Below are 15,980 nucleotides of genomic sequence, written 5' to 3'. Positions count from 1 at the left end.
TGGGACAGTCACAATTTTTGAAATATTGAAATGGTTTATGTTTATTTACTATTTGTATGGATTATCATGTTTTTTTAAAATCATTTTTATAATAGATTTTTAAAGTTTAATATTGAAAGTCTGGGTCTGGGACAAGGCTAAAAAAAATAAAATCTATACATAAAAGGCATTTGAAAAGTACCAAAAATAAATAATGAAAGCCTGGTAAAAATGTACAACTCAGTTCTAAAGGTGCTGTAAGCGATTTTTTCATGGAAATGTATGCAAAAATATTTACTACTCCCTGAAAGATATTAATGAAATAAGTGTTGTGAGATATCTTACTGGACTCTGTGAGACAGCAAACAAAAATGTGTCCGCAGTTACTGACTCTTTCTGCCTGTCAATCATTTTGCGCGTTCTCATAGTATTGTAGTTGCAGCGAATTATTGAAGCATAATGCCACATTTATGCCATGTTGTTCATAACAGTTGTCAGCTGAGGGCGCTATTTTGCTGCTGTTGTGTTTGACAACCGTTTCTGCTCGTGTCAGTCTCAATTAAGCTCATTTGGTATTTTTGGAGTGCTGGGTTTTGGGAAAAGGGGCGTGGCTAATCCAACAGCTCAACTTGTGGTAATTCTAGAATGGCTAAAATCGCTCACAGCACCTTTAATGTGACCTTATATATATATTTATATATACAGGGTTGGGATGATTACTTTTGAAATGTATTCCACTACAGATTACAGAATACATGCTGTAAAATGTCATTTGTAATGTATTCCGTTAGATTACTCAAGGTCAGTAATGTATTCTAAATACTTTGGATTACTTCTTCAGCACTGGTAGATTTTTTCACTTGTTTTGACTATAAAAACTCTGCCAGTACAGTAAGACAAAATACACATGTTAAAAATACATTCTCTGAAAAACCTAAATATCTTATGCAGTGTTGTTTCTAAAACAAGATAAATCAGATTGAGCTTGTTTTAAGGATTTTTTGATATTTTTACAGGAAAACAATAAAAAAATGATCAAGAATATGATTTTTGCACTAACATCAAAGGTCTTACTAGAAAAAAAGAAATTAAGATCCAACGTGAATTTTCTTGATAAAAAAATATGATCGTGCCTGGTAACATGCATGTAAAATGGCTAGAAATAGCACTTTAGCTTAGCGTAAAGCTGACAATTTACACAAGGTTTGTTTCTATTTCTTCTGCTCCAAACTTACTTCAAACTTACTACTCTGTCTGCTCGTATGAATGTAACACATCATAAGAAAGTGTTTCACCGCTGTTCAAATGCACTTTGAATCGCATCATTTATATGTATAAATGTTTTCCATCTGAAAGGACGAAATATTAAATGAAACAAATGAAATAAAATGCAAAGTAATCTCTTCAGTAATCAAAATACTTTTTGAATGTAACTGTATTCTAATTACCAATGATTTATATTGTAACTGTAGTGGAATACAGTTACTTATATTTTATATTTTAAATACGTAATCCCGTTACATGTATTCCATTACTCCCCAACACTGTGTGTATATATATATGAAATCTGTTGAAATCTGAATATAAGTTGAAATCTGTTTATATTAATTCAATTCAGTCCCTGGAACATGAAATTGACAAATATTATCATGACATAAGAGGTACAGTAATACACAGTTCCAGTCTGATGAAGTGCATCCCACGCTGATTTTCTCAGTTATTTTTCCTGTTTGGTGTGAGTTCGACTCGATCTGTGTTTGATTACACAGACTCAAATCGTTTCTTGCATAACCAGACCCGCTCAGTCGATCTCATACTGATTGATGTCCGCTTGTGTTTAGTGTGTCCCGAGTGCGATAAAAACATGTTATTATCATCAACTCTGCGCTCTGCGCTGTCTTATACGGTAGGATAATTTATAGTTGTCATAATAATTCAGCTCATGAGGCATTTAGAACAGTTGCAAGGGAATAATCTATTAAAACAGCGTTGACATCTGTGCAAGGACATGAAGCTATGCGCTAACAGCTAATAATGAAGCCTGTCTGTGTTAAATGTTATTTAAAAATGACATTTCTCGTATTTACTTAACACTTGTTGAAATGACCAGATTTAGCCAGTTTATTATTGTTATTAATGCAGATGTTAATAATTGTATTTATGATATTTCTGTCCACTCAGGTTGAGTAGTACCATAGGTAAATTAAACGTTGTAATTTATTATTTAGTATTAGTGCAATTTTTTTTATTAGTTTTCACCTTTTTAACTTTACTGGTTCATTTTAAATGGTTATGCAGTGTGTCGAATATTTTAAATTACAAATATTCAATGTAGTGTATTCTGTCAATTAAAATGAGGTCTTCAAAAAGGCATGAATTATAATTATAAAGTAATTAGCAAAATGTTGTGTAAAGTAGTTTTAGATGGAGTAGTTTAAACTAGCCTGTAAAACAGTCTGCAAAGGACATCTATGTGTGTGTTTATGTTTTATACAGTGTCACTCTGTACTCTGACATTATTGTATGTCATGAGAGTTTAAAATATGATGGGTAATTAATTTCTCTATAGTTAGTCCAAACTGAACTCTTGTTCACAAATAAAGGCCCTTGTGTCATGTTTGTTATTCTTCTGCAGGCGAGGCAGGTTCGCAGTCTGCATCAGTCATCAGCTCGTGCCGGAGCAGGAGGAATTTTTGTGGTGAGACTTCACTTTCATTTACTCTGTTTTTCATTTTGTGTATCAGTACAAATCCCTCATATGTTTGGAGCACATATACTACACTGTTGAAGTGCTGTTATTTTAAGAAGGCATGTTCTGTAATAGCATTTTATATTGTTGCTAATGGGATAATCTTTTATTATTATTACAGCACAGAGACACACCAGAAAACAATGCAGAAACTCCATTTGAATTCACCCCAGAAAACATGAAGGTGAGAGGATTCTTAATTCAACATTATTGTTTAACACGTAGAAATATGTTAAAGGGAGTTTTCGGAAATTAAGTCACAACGACATGTGGTTTAGTAAGTGACAGTATTAAAATATCTGTCATCGGATTGAAGGCATGTCATATATGATTTTATTATTATTGTTGTTGTTGTTGTGATTTGCTGTTATTGTGATGATGCAATGCATATTTTGTTTGAGGATTCCACAACCTAGACGTAATATGTCTGTTGTTGCTAAATACAGTTGAAGTCAGAAGTTTACATACACTTAGGTTGAAGTCATTAAAACTCATTTTTTAACCACTCCACAGATTTCATATTAGCAAACTATAGTTTTGGCCAGTCGTTTAGGACTCTACTTTGTGCATGACATGAGTAATTGTTCCAACAATTGTTTACAGACAAATTGTTCCACTTTTAATTGACTATATCACAATTCCAGTGGGTCAGATGTTTACATACACTAAGTTATCTGTGCCTTTAAGCAGCTTGGAAAATTCCAGAAAATGATGTCAAGCCTTTAGACAATTAGCCATTTAGCTTCTGATAGGCTAATTGGAGTCAATTGGAGGTGTACCTGTGGATGTATTTTAAGGCTTACCTTCAAACTCAGTGCCTTTTTGCTTTACATCATGTGAAAATCAAAAGAAATCAGTCAAGACCTCATAAAAACAATTGTGGACCTCCACAAATCTGGTTCATCCTTGGGAGCAATTTCCAAATGCCTGAAGGTACCACGTTTATCTGTACAAACAATAGTATGCAAGTATAAACACCATGGGACCACGCAGCCATCATACCACTCAGGAAGGAGACACATTCTGTCTCCTAGAGATGAACTTGGTGCAAAAAGTGCAAATCAATCCCAAAACAACAGCAAAGGACTTTGTGAAGATGCTGGAGGAAACAGGTAGTCAAGTATCTATATCCACAGTAAAACGAGTCCAATATTGACACAACCTGAAAGGCTGCTTAGCAAGGAAGAAGCCACTGCTCCAAAACTGCCATAAAAAAGCCAGACTACAGTTTGCAAGTACACATGGGGACAAAGATCTTACTTTTGGAGAAATGTCCTCTGGTCTGATGAAATAAAAATTGAACATTTTGGCCATAATAACCATCATTATGTTTGAAGGAAAAAGGGTGAGGCTTGCAAGCCGAAGAACACCATCCCAACTGAAGCATGGGGGTGGCAGCATCATGTTGTGGGGGTGCTTTGCAGCAGGAGGGACTGGTGCACATCACAAAATGAGGAAGGAAAATTATTTGGATATATTGAAGCAAAATCTCAAGGCTGCAGCCAGTAAGTTAAAGCTCGGTCGCAAATGTGTTTTACAAATGGACAATAACCACAAGCATACCTCCAAAGTTGTGGCAAATTGGCTTAAGGACAACAAAGTCAAGGTAATGGAGTGGCCATCACAAAGCCCTGACCTCAATCTGATAGAAAATTTGTGGGCAGAACTGAAAAAGCGTGTGCGAGCAAGGAGGCCTACAAACCTGACTCAGTTACACCAGTTCTGTCTGGAGGAATGGGACAAAATTCCAGCAGCTTATTGTGAGAAGCTTGTGGAAGACTACCCAAAACATTTGACCCAAGTTAAACAATTTAAAGGCAATGCTACCAAATACTAACAAAGTGTATGTAAACTTCTGACCCACTGGGAATGTGATGAAAGAAATAAAAGCTGAAATAAATAATTCTCTCTACTATTATTCTGACATTTCACATTCTTAAAATAAAGTAGTGGTCCTAACTGACCTGAAGGGAATGTTTTCTATGATTAAAAGTCAGGAATTGTGAAAAACTGAGTTTAAATGTTTTTGGCTAATGTGTTTGTAAACTGACTTCAACTGTATGTTGAAAAAACATTATATCTCGATGTTTGTTGTTTGTCACAGAGAGTTGAGGCCATCATGAATAATTACCCAGAGGGACACAAAGCGGGCGCCACCATTCCTGTGCTGGATTTGGCTCAGAGGCAACACGGCTGGCTTCCTATTTCAGCTATGAACAAGGTGAGAGAAACCACAAACCTCGGGAAACCTGGAAATGTCAGGGAATTTTACAATTGAGATTCTAGGCCTGAAATGTCATGCAATCTCTACAGCGAAAATGCACTGTCCGTAACATTTTACAATAAGGTTCTGTTCGTTAACATCAGTTAATGCATTAGGTGTCATGAATTAACAGCATTTATTGATCTTTGTTAATGTTAGTTAATAAAAATACAATTGTTCATTGTCAGTTCTTTATAGTTCATAGTGCATTAACTAATGTTTAAGTCATAGTTCACCCAAAAATGAAAATTCTGTCATCATTTACTCACCCTCATACTATCCCAGATGTGTATGACTTTCTTTCTTCTGCTGAACACAAACGCAGATTTGTAGAAGAATATCTCAGCTCTGTAGTTCCATACAATGCAAGTGAATGGGCTCCAAAAAGCACATAAAGGCAGCATAAAAGTAATCAATAAGACTCCAGTGGTGTAATCCATGTCTTCAGAAGCAATTTGATAAGTGTGGATGAGAAACAGATCAATATTTAAGTCCTTTTTTATATATCAATATTTAAGTCCAATATGCACAAAGAATGCAAATCGGCATAAACAAAAGAAGAATGTGAAAGTGGAGATTGATAGTATAAAAGGACTTAAATATTGATCTGTTTCTCACCCACACTTATCATATCTAGGGTTGCCAACCGTCCGTTAAATACGGAAACATCTCGGATAATATGGAATATACCCGTATTTGAGGGAACAAAAATGCATTCCGTATCAACACGGGATGCCGTTTGTCCTGTATTTTAGCATCTCAACCCCAAATGTCTTAGAATTTTTCATAAAACAAAATAAATGGACCTGAAACACACCTTTCGCTTGACTTGTGTGAGATATCAGCTGTTAAACGTAACATAGACACCACACTTGACAGAAGATTGTTGACAATCAGCGCATGTTTTCTGCATATCTGTATGTCAGTGCTCGTTCTGAAAGAGAGACTCTGCTAAATAAAACAGAAGCACTTTATGTACAAAACTACAGTACATTACAGGTTTAGTTAAATGTAGTTTCATTTCCCTTGCGATAAACACTATTTACTGCCAAAATGATGACACTAATTCAAGGAGAAATACACTATTTAATGCTGAGTGTTTTCTCCCCCATAAAAACCCATTGTAATGCATGTTAGCTTAAAACAGTACTAAGACTTGTACTGAGACAGTGGCCCTGGAAGGCCAAATTATATTTTTAGTGATGTATACTTTTTTTAAATTTTTTTTACACATTATTCATATACTGTCTACGAACTTTTGAGCCCAATTTGAAACGGAAAGCCAGTTTGTTGAGCTTTAAAATTATGCGAAAGAAAACGCTTAACAGAAAAATATGGTCTTTATCCATTGATTGCAGCTTCATTCTTTTGGCAAAAAGTAGTGTTTATTAAAAGTGAGGACTGATAGAAAATTTCTTGGTTTTTGTATTAAAGCGGGTTTCATTTTATGCTTGTTAGGGGCCATTTACACCGAATGTGTTTTTGCGTCCGTCTGCACTGTTTTTCAATTGTTTTGCTGTGTAAATATGCTCTAGATGGACATTTTTAACTGTTGCGTCTTATGTTGGAGCCCCGCTGATAACAAAATGTCCCGTATTTAGAGCTGCAGTGTCCTATATATGGCTGGTAGAAAGTTGGCAACCCTAATCATATCGCTTCTGAAGACATGGATTAAACCAATGGAGTCGTATGGATTACTGTTATGCTGCCTTTAAGTGCTTTTTGGAGCTTCATTTTGGTACTGATTTATTTGCATTGTAAGGACCTACAGAGCTGAAATATTTTTCTAAAAGTCTTTTTGTTCAGCAGAAAAAGTCATACACATCTGGGATGTCATGAGGATGAGAGAATTTTCATTTTTGGGGGAACTATTCCTTTAAAATATACAACTTTTGATTTTAAAAATGTATTACTACTGTATATGTTTAAATTAACAGTGATCAAGATTAATAAATGCGGTAATAATGTTGTTCATTGTTAGTTCATGTTAACTAATATTGTTAATGGAACCTTATTGTAAAGTGTTACTGCATTTTCTTGTTCTAAAATATTCAATCAGCTAGAAATTGCTCTTTGTGAGTGCAACATTTATAAAATTATTTTTAAAAATGAGTAATTACGGATGACTGGAAAAATGATTGAAAAGTCATGGAAATTCTTGGGACAAAGGCGTGGGAACCCTGTAAATAATAATACAGTTAAAATTTTGAAACTTTAATAAAATTGACCTGAAATTCATAGATTTATATGATTTTATTTCTCTTGATTGTTTATTTTGACATTATAGAATACTTTGTACTGTGTCACAAAAAGTCTTTGTTAAATAAATCAGTGTTCTATGTTGTAACAAAATGTGGAAATAATTTCAAGGGAGCGATTAGAGATATTATTTGTAGTGTGGTTTCGAATGCATCTTTTTTTTTTGTGCTACATCTGTATGTTTATTCATCCAGCCGCAGAGACACACACAATGTTCAAAATGCAAGCATGTCCTTTTCATACTGTAAAGTGTCTGACAGTCTATAGATATCGCCATTTTATATTCCAAATAATTTTGTTGTTTCAGATATACAGTTTATGTTCAGCAATGTTCATTCGTCTGTGGAACATTTGTATGTGGATAGTCAACTATAATAAAAGTAAACTAACACAGACAGTACATGTATGTAGACAGTTTTATGCAGATTCCCATAAGCTTCCTCATTATGTTTGCTAGCCCTCCAGGGGTGCACACACAAAATACACAATATAAACATTTATAATAATAATTATTTATATTATAAATAATTAAACAAATAATATCGGTGCTGGCAGTGACTCACAATTTTTTTTCTTTTATTAAAATATTCATGATTTTAAGGTTTAAAGCTGCATTCTTTTGCTAAATTCTTTTCCTGACAAATGGCTGTAATGTTTGGTTTCTCCTACAGGTGGCAGAGGTCCTGGGCATCGCTCCTATGAGGGTGTATGAAGTTGCAACTTTCTACACCATGTTCCTCCGTCAGCCGGTTGGAAAGTACCACATCCAGATCTGCACCACCACGCCGTGCATGCTCTGCGACTCGGACAGCATCCTGGCGGCCATCCAGAACAAACTGGGTGAGCGAGACCCGCTCCAGCTCTCTGCATAGGCGCCACAGAGACATCTTGACTCACACATCAACGATAAACATACTTGCAAAAATAAACACAAGTCACACTGATTAAAGATGGCCTGAAATGTGAATATTTACATTTGCTGGGATAATACACTTAAGCCATGTAATAATAACCCAGAAATGAAAATTCTATTATTATTTACTCATCGTCATGTTGTTCCAAACCTGTATGAATTTCGTTCTTCCACGGAATGCTAAAATAGACATTTTGAAGAATGTTCACGCTGTGCTTTTCATACAATGTAAGCAGACAGTGACCAGGGGCTGTCAAAATACATAAAGGGACAAAAAAAGCACGATAAGGGTAACCGAGATACTGAAGATTTTCAGTGAATAACAACTTAAATTTCAGACTGTTCCTCAAACAAATACATTGTATAGCTTCAGAGGACTTGAAATATAGTTCTTAAGTCATATGGTCTGCTTTTATAGTGACTTTGTCCTTTTTGGAGCTTGACAGACTTGGTCACTGTATACTTTCACTGTATGTAAAAGAGCAGCTTGGGGATTTAAAAAAATGACTAATTTTGTGTTTCATGGAAGAAAGTCATATGAGTTCGGAACAACATTAGGGGGAGTAAATGTTTACAGATTTAAAAAAAAAACATAAAAGTCAAGTCATTTTTATTTGTATAGTGCAACACGCATCTTTTCGTAGCAGCTTTAACAGTCTGTATTGTCAAAGTCCTCATTGAGCAAAATTGTCTTGAACTGAAAACGATCTCTCCTTTTAGGTATCAAAGTCGGGGAGACCACGGAAGACAAATTATTCACGCTAACAGAAGTTGAGTGCCTTGGGGCTTGTGTGAATGCACCAATGGTCCAAATCAACGATAACTATTATGTGAGTATGATCAAAAACCGACTCTTTGAGTCTGGCTGGAAGTGTGTGACCGTGTTGGTACAAAGAGGCTAGTTTTTCATATAGCCTCTAGGGGAGGCAGTTGCTCTGTTATGAAGTCACACAAACAGCATTTGAACCTGTCTAGTTGTATGTTGTCAAGTTCATGAACTGAACAGTCGTCCCATCTAGGGTAACTACTGAGTATCATATGATTACATGTTATATCTGATAATAAGCAGGTAAATGTAGAGGGTTGTCTTAAAGGACTAGTTCACCCAAAAATAATAATTCTCTCATGATTGACTCACCTTTAAGCCATCCCAGATGTGTATGTCTTTCCTTTTTCAGCAGAACTGAAATGAAGATTTTTATAAGCACATTTCAGCTCTGTTTGTCCTTACAATGAAAGTGAACGAGTACCATGAGGCTGCTGACTTATGTCATGCGACATGGGTGATGGGTTGACTGGTAGCAGGACGCGTTCTTTAAAAGTGAATATAGTTTTTAATTATTGATTTATTTTATGCACAAACGTATCGATTTGCTTCAGAAGACATTCATTGATCGACTGGAGTCGTGTGGATTACTTTTATGCTGCATAAATATGCCTTTTGGACCATCAAACAGCCAGCAGCCTCATGGCACCCATTCACTTTCATTGAATGGACATACAGAGCTGAAATGTGCTTATAAAAATCTTAATTTCGGTTCTGCTGAAGAAGGAAAGTCATACACATCTGGGATGGCTTAAAGGCGAGTAAATCATGAGAGAATTTTTATTTTTGGGTGAACTAATCCTTTAAGAGACTGCACCCTCCTTTTGTCCTTTGGGTCATTTTGACCCGTATTGAAAACCATTCAAAATGCATAAATTCTTGATTAGTGTACAACGCCCTCTTAACAAAAATCTGTTTTATTTTGGTCCCAAAATGTATAATGATAGGGAATAAAAAGATATATTTTGAATATTAATGGGTTAACATAATTTTGTAAAGAATTTTTAAAAAAGAAAAAAAAAAGTGGCAAACATTGGCCAAGGATGTCTCAATTTACGTTTATTTTTAATCACTTTTGGCATTTTATAGTATCTTAACTATATTAAAACAATTTCTGATTTATTCGGCTTATAGAAAAGTAACGTTGTACATTTTAGTTACAATTTTACTACATGCCTATTTCACAAATGAATCTCTATTGCCTTTTCTAACAGTAAAAATGGGCCCCACTTTGCACGTCCATTGCAACAAATCCTTTCCTTCCCGCTAATGTCAAACAATTTGTTGCTGTGTTACAGGGGTTTAGGAAGGTGCCGTAATATTTCTCTCTGCCATCTGATGTTTTAGGATAAAATTATATTCTTTTACCATAGGGTACAATGGGGCTAAAATTGATCTGTTAAGACAACAGAAGGAAGAATTTGTTATTTCTCTTAATTATATACAAAAAAACTACACTGCCTGGCAAAAAAAAAGTCATCATTTGGATTTAAATAAGCAGATACTTAAGAGCCTAAGATTGGATCATTATTGCAGTGATTAATATGTTTCAGCCGGCAACAATTCTTTTAAACCCTACCAGATGCAGTGTGTAGCTTCTCATTTCTTAAACAACCATGTCGGAAGATGAATCCCGTGGTCGTGGAAAAGATGTTACTGTGTTTCAGAAGAGGCAAAATATTGGCCTGCATCAAGCAAAGAAAACAACTAAGGAGATTTCTGAAATCACTGAAATTTGGTTAAGAACTGTCCAAGGCATTATTAAAACCTGGAACGATAGTGGTGAACCATCAGCTTCATGGAAGAAATGTGGTCAGAAAAAAACTTGAATGATTGTGATCGGAGATCACTAAAACGCTTGAAGTCATATTGTAAAACTTCGACTGTAGAACTCACGGCTATGTTTAATAGTGAAAGTAAGAGGATTTCCAGTCACACAATGCGACGAGAACTTACAGGATTGTGACTAAACAGCTGTGTGGCCACAAGAAAGCCACTTTTTAGTGAGGATAATCAGAAAAAATGACTTCAATTTGCTAGGGAGCATAAAGATTGGACTGTGGAGCAATGGAAAAAGGTCATGTGGTCTGAGTCCAGATTTACCCTATTCCAAAGTGATGGGTGCATCAGGGCAAGAAGGGAAGCGCATGAAGTGATGCACCCATCATGCATAGTGCCCACTGTACAAGCCTCTGGAGGCAGTGTTATGATCTGGGGTTGCTTCAATTGGTCAGGTCTACGCTCAACAACGTTATGCGGCAATAAAATGAAGTCAGCTGACTACCTGAATGTACTAAATGACCACGTTATCCCATCAATGGATTTTTTGGAGTTCCGACCTTAACCCCATTGAAGGTCTTTGGGATGTGCTGGAGAAGACTTTACGGAGTGGTTCAACTGTCCAGTCATCAATACAAGATCTCAGTCAATATCTGGGTAAAAAAATGACCCTTACACAATAGGAGTGTACGTGGGTGTTGACCCGTGACCCGAATATGTGACGCAAATCAAACCACTTTCATGACAGTAATGAGACATAGATGAGACATATACCAATTTACAATAAACAGATTTACACATCACAATTTACATATCTAATATACACATAATTACACACAATACAATATACAAATAATAATATACAATGTACAGTTTACAATACACACAAAGTAGAATACACATTATACAATAAAAATAGTATATATAAAATATACAGTAGGTTGTATTGTACTGTATTGACATTCAGGCTGTCGGGTTGATAGTCAGTTGCCAGTGTGTTGTTAAGAGAGAATATAATTTATGACAGTCCAGTGTGAGATAATAAGAGTAATAAAGTGCAGTGCGGATGTATTAGATCGTGAGAGATCAAGAGTTCAAAAGTCTGATTGCTTGGGGGAAGAAGCTGTCATGGAGTTGGCTGGTGTGGGTCCTGATGCTGCGATACCGCCTGCCTGATGGTTGCAGTGAGAGCAGCCCATGGCTCGGGTGGCTGGAGTCTCCGATGATCCTTCAAGCTTTTTTTCACACACCGCCTGGTTTATATGTCCTGGAGGGAGGGAAGCTCACATCCGATGATGTGTCTGGCAGTTCGCACCACCCTTTGCAGGGCTTTGCGGTTGAGGGCGGTGCTGTTGCTGTACCAGGCGGAGATGCAGCCAGTCAGGATGCTCTCTACAGTGCTGGTGTAGAACCGTGTGAGGATGTGGCGGTTCATTCCAAACTTCCTCAGCTGTCTCAGGAAGAAGATGCTCTGATGAGCCTTCTTCACAACGACTTCAGTGTGGATGGACCATGTGAGTTCCTCAGTGATGTGGACACCGAGGAACTTGAAGCTGCTGACTCTCTCCACCGGTGCACCATTGATGGTGATGGGGCTGTGTTTTCTGTATTTTCTCCAGAAGTCCACCACAAGCTCCTTTGTCTTGCTGACATTGAGGGAGAGGTTGTGCTCCTGACACCAGCATGTCAGAGTGTGCACCTCCTCTCTGTTTCATCATTGTCAGTGATCAGACCTACCACCGTCATATCATCAGCAAACTTAATGATGCATTGGAGCTGTGTGTTGCCACACAGTCATGTGTGTACAGGGAATACAGGAGTGGGCTGAGAACACAGTCCTGTGGGGCTCCAGTGTTGAGGGTCAGTGATGAGGAGATGTTGCTGCCCATTCCAACCACCTGGCATCTGCTTGACAGGAAGTCCAGGATCCAGCTGCATAGTGAGCTGTTTAAGCCCAGGGCCCGGAGTTTCATATCAAGCTTGGAGGGCACTATGGTGTTGAATGCTGAGCTGTAGTCTACAAACAGCATTCTCACATGAGTGTTCCTTTTTTCCAGGTGGGAGAGAGCAGTGTGTAGTGTAGATGCAATCGCATCATCAGTGGAGCGGTTGTTGCGGTAAGCAAACTGCAATGGGTCCAGTGAGGGAGGCAGCACAGAGCAGATGTAATCTCTGATTAGCCTCTCAAAGCATTTGCTGATGATGGGGGTCAGAGCAACAGGACGCCAGTCATTTAAGCAAGTGATTTTGGATTGCTTTGGTACAGGCACAATGGTGGACGTATTAAAGGATGTGGGGACCACAGACAAGGAGAGGGAAAGGTTGAAAATGTCCGTAAAATCACCAACCAGTTGGTTCGCGCATGCTCTGATGATGCAGCCTGGAATGCCGTCTGGACCCGCGGCTTTGCGGATATTCACTCGTTGGAAGGATCTGGTTACATCCGCTACAGAGACGGAGAGTGAACTAACCTCTGTAGCTTTGGCTGCGAGAGCTCTCTCCGCGAGGGCGCTGTTATTTCCCTCTAAATGAGCATAAAAAGTATTTAGCTCATCCGGGAGAGAGGCAGCGGTGTTCACGGCGGAGTTTTTATTCCCTTTAAAGTCTGTGATGATATTAACTCCCTGCCACATGCTTCTAGAGTTGGTGGTGTTAAACTGTCCTTCAATCTTGTCCCTGTACTGGTGTTTTGCTGAGGGCATAATTGGCTTGTTTATTCTCCTCCGCGTTCCTGGAATTAAAAGCGGAGGTCCGCGTAATCAAGTGCCGCGCAAACACCGCTATTTATCCATGGATTCTGGTTGGGGTAGATCCGTAACGTTTTGGTCGGAACAACATCCTCTACGCACTTTCTGATTAAACACGTTACGCTATCAGCGTATACCTCGATGTCATCATCAGAGGAGGACCGGAACATCTCCCAGTCCGCGTGTTGTAAGAACAACAACTGTGAAAGTACTCCACCATTTAAGCACAAGGAACTATTTTCTTGGTAGATACTGTATATCCCTTACAGTTGAGGAGAGCTGTCTGACTCACGATACACCGCTGTTCTTATAAATCCATTGTTTTGAATGTGACGTTGCTTCCGCTCCAGAGGGATCATAAAATGTCTAGTCGACCTGCACTTCCGAATCTCGCCAGAAATAGTAGGTCATCCGGGTATTTCTATCTTACTGCTTCATGAATACTGAAGATTCAGACATACTACTCCATTAGCATACTATATAGTAAGAATGGATATTCGGACTAGAGGTTGACCGATAACCAAGGTGGTAGAAAGGCAGATAACAGATTAATCAACCGATATATATATATATTTTTTTTTTTTTTTTTTATGAAACATTTCTTGGACTTTCCTTTCTATGACAGGTGTGCTGACACCTAAGAGTCCAAAATGAATAAAATCCCAAAAGCAGTTTAGTGTGCAACCAAAATCTCAACAATAACCAGAAAAATTAAGATTTGGTGCGTAACGCTGGACTTTTAAACAAGCTTGAAATACATCAGGGATTTGCTCCGTTTCAATCCTCTGTATGTATTTACCAAATGAAGCTTTTTAAAGCCTATGTATTCACACGATGAAGAGTTTTGTACTTATGGTATATACAGAATAAGTATATATATGTATATATTTCACAAGATGAGGTTTATTGATGAGGAATAATAATAATAAAAAAAAAATATCAGCAACAATCGGCAGAGATTTGTGCAAATAACCGATAGTTCCAAAAAGCAACTATCGGCACCGATTAATCGGTAAAATGATATATTGATCTACCTCTAATTTGGATGCAGCGAGAGTGATGCTTGCCTTGGCAAACGCCACTAAATAGCAGTTTAGAGGAAAGATGACTACAGTATATAAACCGCCTGATGTTCTATTTAAATATGGAGATTCCTTTTGAGAACTCAACCCACAGGCGGTGTGACTTTTACCCATATTTTTTCATGTCTCAGTTTAAGCTTGTTTGTGTTAAACAGAGCCCTAAATGATTTGCTGGGCTAATGATGCAATTAGCCATGGCTTCTCGCAGTTAAATAGAAAGTCAAGAACCCTGTGTGATTCAGCCATCTGAAATGGGTTAGCAGGTATAGTTCTGAAGATTAATCATCCCCTTGGGTGTTTGGTGAGGTCATCCTTTGATGCGTATTTAAGTGTACGGCTGAACGGGCTAGTACACTTCATTTATTCACCCTCATGTTGTTCCAAACCCTGTATGACATTCTTCCGTGGAACACAAAATTAGTTGTTAGACAGAATGTTGGCTTCAGTCACCATTTACTTTCATTGTATCTACTATGTTTTATATATATATATTGATGAGCCAAAACACTATGACCACTCACAGGTGACGTGAATAATGTTAATCATCTCCTAGCACGGCCACATGTCAAGGTCTGGGTAGATTAGATGGTAAGCGAGCAATCAGTTCAGTTTTCATAGTCAACGTGTTGAATGCAGGAGAAATGGGCAAGAGTGAAGACCTGAGCGGCTTTATTCATTTATGTTTTTTTTTATAGGGACACATACAATATACATAGATAAACTGAGAACAGCTATCCAATGCAAGTATCATAGTGTTTCTAGCGAATGCTAATTTGCAACACCCGTCCTTAGAAGGACTTTTAAGAGACTACAAAGTTAAAACAGTAAGGTGAAAATAAACAGTACAGCAAGATACCATAAAGCTAAATAAAAACTGAATATAACAAAATACAAAAAGGCACACATTTAAAGACATTGTTTAAAAACTAGACACGAGGACAGGTTTGTTGCTGAATTAACCAGGATTTGGTTGCTCTCTTAAAAATGAAGTTTGCAGCAAATTTAAAATGATCAGGTAGCAAGTTCCAGAGCTTTGCTCCTTCCACAGAAAAAGCTGTCTGAGCAAAATATGTTTTACAAAATGGAACTTTACAATTGCCACATGAAGCTGCTCTGGTGGATCTACTACAACTCTGTAATTTCTTGATGTATATACAGAGAGGCTGGAGGGCAGTACCATTTAAACACAAGCTTAACATAATGAAAATCGATAAAATTTACTAAGCTTAAAATCTTATATTTATTTAAAATATGGCAATGATGGTACCTTATTTGCTTTTTGTCCAAAATTTTCAAGGCCCGATTATAAAGACACTCTATGGATTTAATTGTAGACTGGTTGGCCTGAGACCAGATAGTCAGACCATATGACAGATGTGAGAA

General features: G+C 37.3%; 1 protein-coding gene and 1 long non-coding RNA gene across 2 annotated transcripts in view; one reads left to right on the top strand and one right to left on the bottom strand.

Annotated features, from left to right (window-relative positions):
* The first annotated feature begins 1,736 nt into the window (after nt 1–1,736).
* Nucleotides 1,737–15,980, top strand: part of ndufv2 (NADH:ubiquinone oxidoreductase core subunit V2) — a 21,721-nt gene continuing 7,477 nt past the window's right edge. The window contains exons 1-6 of the mRNA XM_051700633.1: nt 1,737–1,885; nt 2,615–2,677; nt 2,850–2,912; nt 4,833–4,949; nt 7,922–8,090; nt 8,884–8,993. Coding sequence (XP_051556593.1) covers nt 1,844–1,885; nt 2,615–2,677; nt 2,850–2,912; nt 4,833–4,949; nt 7,922–8,090; nt 8,884–8,993 — 564 coding nt within the window. The 5' untranslated portion in view covers nt 1,737–1,843. The remainder of the gene's footprint in view (nt 1,886–2,614; nt 2,678–2,849; nt 2,913–4,832; nt 4,950–7,921; nt 8,091–8,883; nt 8,994–15,980) is intronic.
* Nucleotides 7,230–15,980, bottom strand: part of LOC127442536 (uncharacterized) — a 22,780-nt gene continuing 14,029 nt past the window's right edge. Inside the window, exon 2 of the long non-coding RNA XR_007897492.1 lies at nt 7,230–8,165. This is a non-coding gene — a long non-coding RNA (uncharacterized LOC127442536). The remainder of the gene's footprint in view (nt 8,166–15,980) is intronic.

This window comes from Myxocyprinus asiaticus, chromosome 6 (assembly GCF_019703515.2).
Source record: "Myxocyprinus asiaticus isolate MX2 ecotype Aquarium Trade chromosome 6, UBuf_Myxa_2, whole genome shotgun sequence".
Classification (NCBI taxonomy): domain Eukaryota; kingdom Metazoa; phylum Chordata; class Actinopteri; order Cypriniformes; family Catostomidae; genus Myxocyprinus; species Myxocyprinus asiaticus.
This window is presented reverse-complemented; position numbering and strand designations above follow the sequence as displayed.